General features: G+C 38.5%; 1 protein-coding gene across 1 annotated transcript in view; it reads right to left on the bottom strand.

Annotated features, from left to right (window-relative positions):
- LOC107577464 (voltage-dependent T-type calcium channel subunit alpha-1H-like) overlaps positions 1–2325 on the bottom strand; it is a gene marked incomplete at its 3' end in the record, with an annotated part of 8760 nt that overhangs the window by 2277 nt on the left and 4158 nt on the right. The window contains exons 2-4 of the mRNA XM_016263538.1: positions 1494–1627; positions 333–403; positions 144–222 (exon numbers count right to left, since the gene is read on the bottom strand). Of these exons, the coding sequence (XP_016119024.1) occupies positions 144–222; positions 333–403; positions 1494–1627 (284 nt within the window). The remainder of the gene's footprint in view (positions 1–143; positions 223–332; positions 404–1493; positions 1628–2325) is intronic.

Here is a 2325-nt window from a genome sequence, read left to right as displayed (position 1 = left end):
ATATTTCACAATATTACAGTTTTTACTGTATTTTTTATTAAATAATTCAGCCTTGGTGAAATAAGAGACTTTTTTTGAAAAACAATTTTTTTTTAAAAACAGTAGTGTTGTGTAAGATAACAGGAAATGAAAAGTATACCAACCAAGCTTGCCAAAGAGTTCGACTCCCAGTGCTGCATAGATGAAGAACAGCAGCATAAACAGCAGACCCAGATTACCGACCTAGAGAACCAGAACATCACCAAAATAAAGCCACATAAACATACATCATAATCTGTGAAGTAATTCCACAATAACAATGGATATAGCACGTGATATATGAACTGACTGACCTGCGGTAAAGCTTGAACTACTGTATCCAGAAGAGATCTCATTCCTGTGGCCATCTTCAGGAGCTTCAACACTGAAAGGGAATTTAATATCACATTTCATTCCTCCTTTAATCATTTAGACATTACTTGCCACAAACCAAAACTGTACTGAATATATTACTTTTGTACTGGAAAGAATTTTACTGACCCCAAACTTTTGAATGGTAGTGTATATAAAACAATTTTAAAGGGGTCATCCGATGCCCATTTTCCACAAGTTGACTGTAACATAATTTGGTTAAAATGTCTCAATGGTAGTGTAAAAAACACCTTTTTTTACCCTGTCAAAAACAGCTCTTTACAGAGCAAGCCATTCTATAGCAATTTCCTTTAAATGTTAATAAGCTCTGCTGCCCCCGCCCCTCTCTTCCGAGCTGCTCTCTGAGAGACTGTTTACTTTAGCTGCATTCATCATGAAACTTGCTAATTAGCACATTGGTAGGAAAGCCGATTTGCAAAGATTCATTTAAAAACCTTATACTCGCTTCTTCTGAAGGTGAAGCCGGATCACAAATGATTAGGCGAACATAGACGCATTTAGGTAGATCGTGGGCGTATTCCCTTCAAAAACAAATGTAATCCAATGCGTCTTCAGCGGCTCAGATGTCGGGAGTAAATGACGACTGCTATGTTCATTATTACATCCAACAACAGAACACCTCAATCGCTTAGGAGTCATTCTTGTCTACATCTGCTCCGGCGGTGAAACAATGGCGGACTGATGACAGTCACTCAGGGCGGGTCTAAGGTAAGACGCCAGTCCAGTCTGTGCTGAAACGCCACTGTCAATCAAACTATCGTGGGAGGGGCCTGTTTTTGTGACATCACACAGACAGGCATCTGATATCGGCTCGATTTGAGAAAGGGGTAAAGATTTTAGTAGACAAAAAAAAACACTGGGTGGATTTTTATCATTATAGGGTGGTTGTGTACACACACTGCCAACACACATTTCAGTTCAAACAACTTGTAAAAGTGCATGTAGCATCGGATGACCCCTTTAAATTTCCCATTTCTAAAAACGCTGGAAATGTCTCTTCTCTCTGGCACATCTTATAAGACCCTGTTTTATTTCTCACTTGTCACGGATGGTGTGTGTGTCTGTCTTCGTGTATTTGGTACCTCTGGCGATGCGCAGCACCCTCATTATGCGTATGATGGTTGGGTTGATGGGTAGAGAGGCATTCAGGTCAATTTCCTCAAGTGTGATGCCCATGATGGAGAGAAGAACAATTGCCAAGTCTAACTGATTCCACCTGACAAAAAAAAAACAATGAGATAAAGCCAAGGTCCTGTGAGACCATTTAATATTCTTGAAAAGAGCTAAACTTGACCCATTAGAGACTGTCAGAGGAAAGGTCTTTCTTTAACACTTTCTTTCTTTCTGGAACACGAATGAAAGACAATGGAAGATAATGTTAGCACCCCTTATTTTTAATTTATAAAGAGGAAAGTTATTAATTTATAGACTTTTTGGGCTATTTTTCTCTGTCTCAACATCACAGGATGTGTCACAATGGTGTCTCATTATTATTCATGAGTCTGCATGGCCTCATCTTATGAGAAGGCCTTGTCTCATTATTATTCATGACACCATGTGACCTTTCTTTATGATAGGCACTTCAAACAGTGAGTTGATACCATTTTGGAACATGGTTCGCAGGTATTCGCGTTTGCATGACATGCAATGCTGACAGAGTGACAGGATTTCAATCAAAGACTGACGCATTTGAAATATTTGTGTAACAATAATTTTTTTATAGTAAGGTTTGGAGAAACATTGAGGCTCAAGATGCAGTTTGACACTCATAGTGTCGGCATCACAGACACCATCTGTCCTCACAGACTCACTTTAACACAAAAGTTGTTAATAATGTAAAAGCACATTCACATATATTTTTATGATGAGTGCAAATTGTCCCTGTATTTATTTGTAATAAATCACAGATAAAGA

Source organism: Sinocyclocheilus grahami, unplaced genomic scaffold (assembly GCF_001515645.1).
Source record: "Sinocyclocheilus grahami isolate Dianchi unplaced genomic scaffold, SAMN03320097.WGS_v1.1 scaffold6135.1, whole genome shotgun sequence".
NCBI classification, from domain to species: domain Eukaryota; kingdom Metazoa; phylum Chordata; class Actinopteri; order Cypriniformes; family Cyprinidae; genus Sinocyclocheilus; species Sinocyclocheilus grahami.
This window is presented reverse-complemented; position numbering and strand designations above follow the sequence as displayed.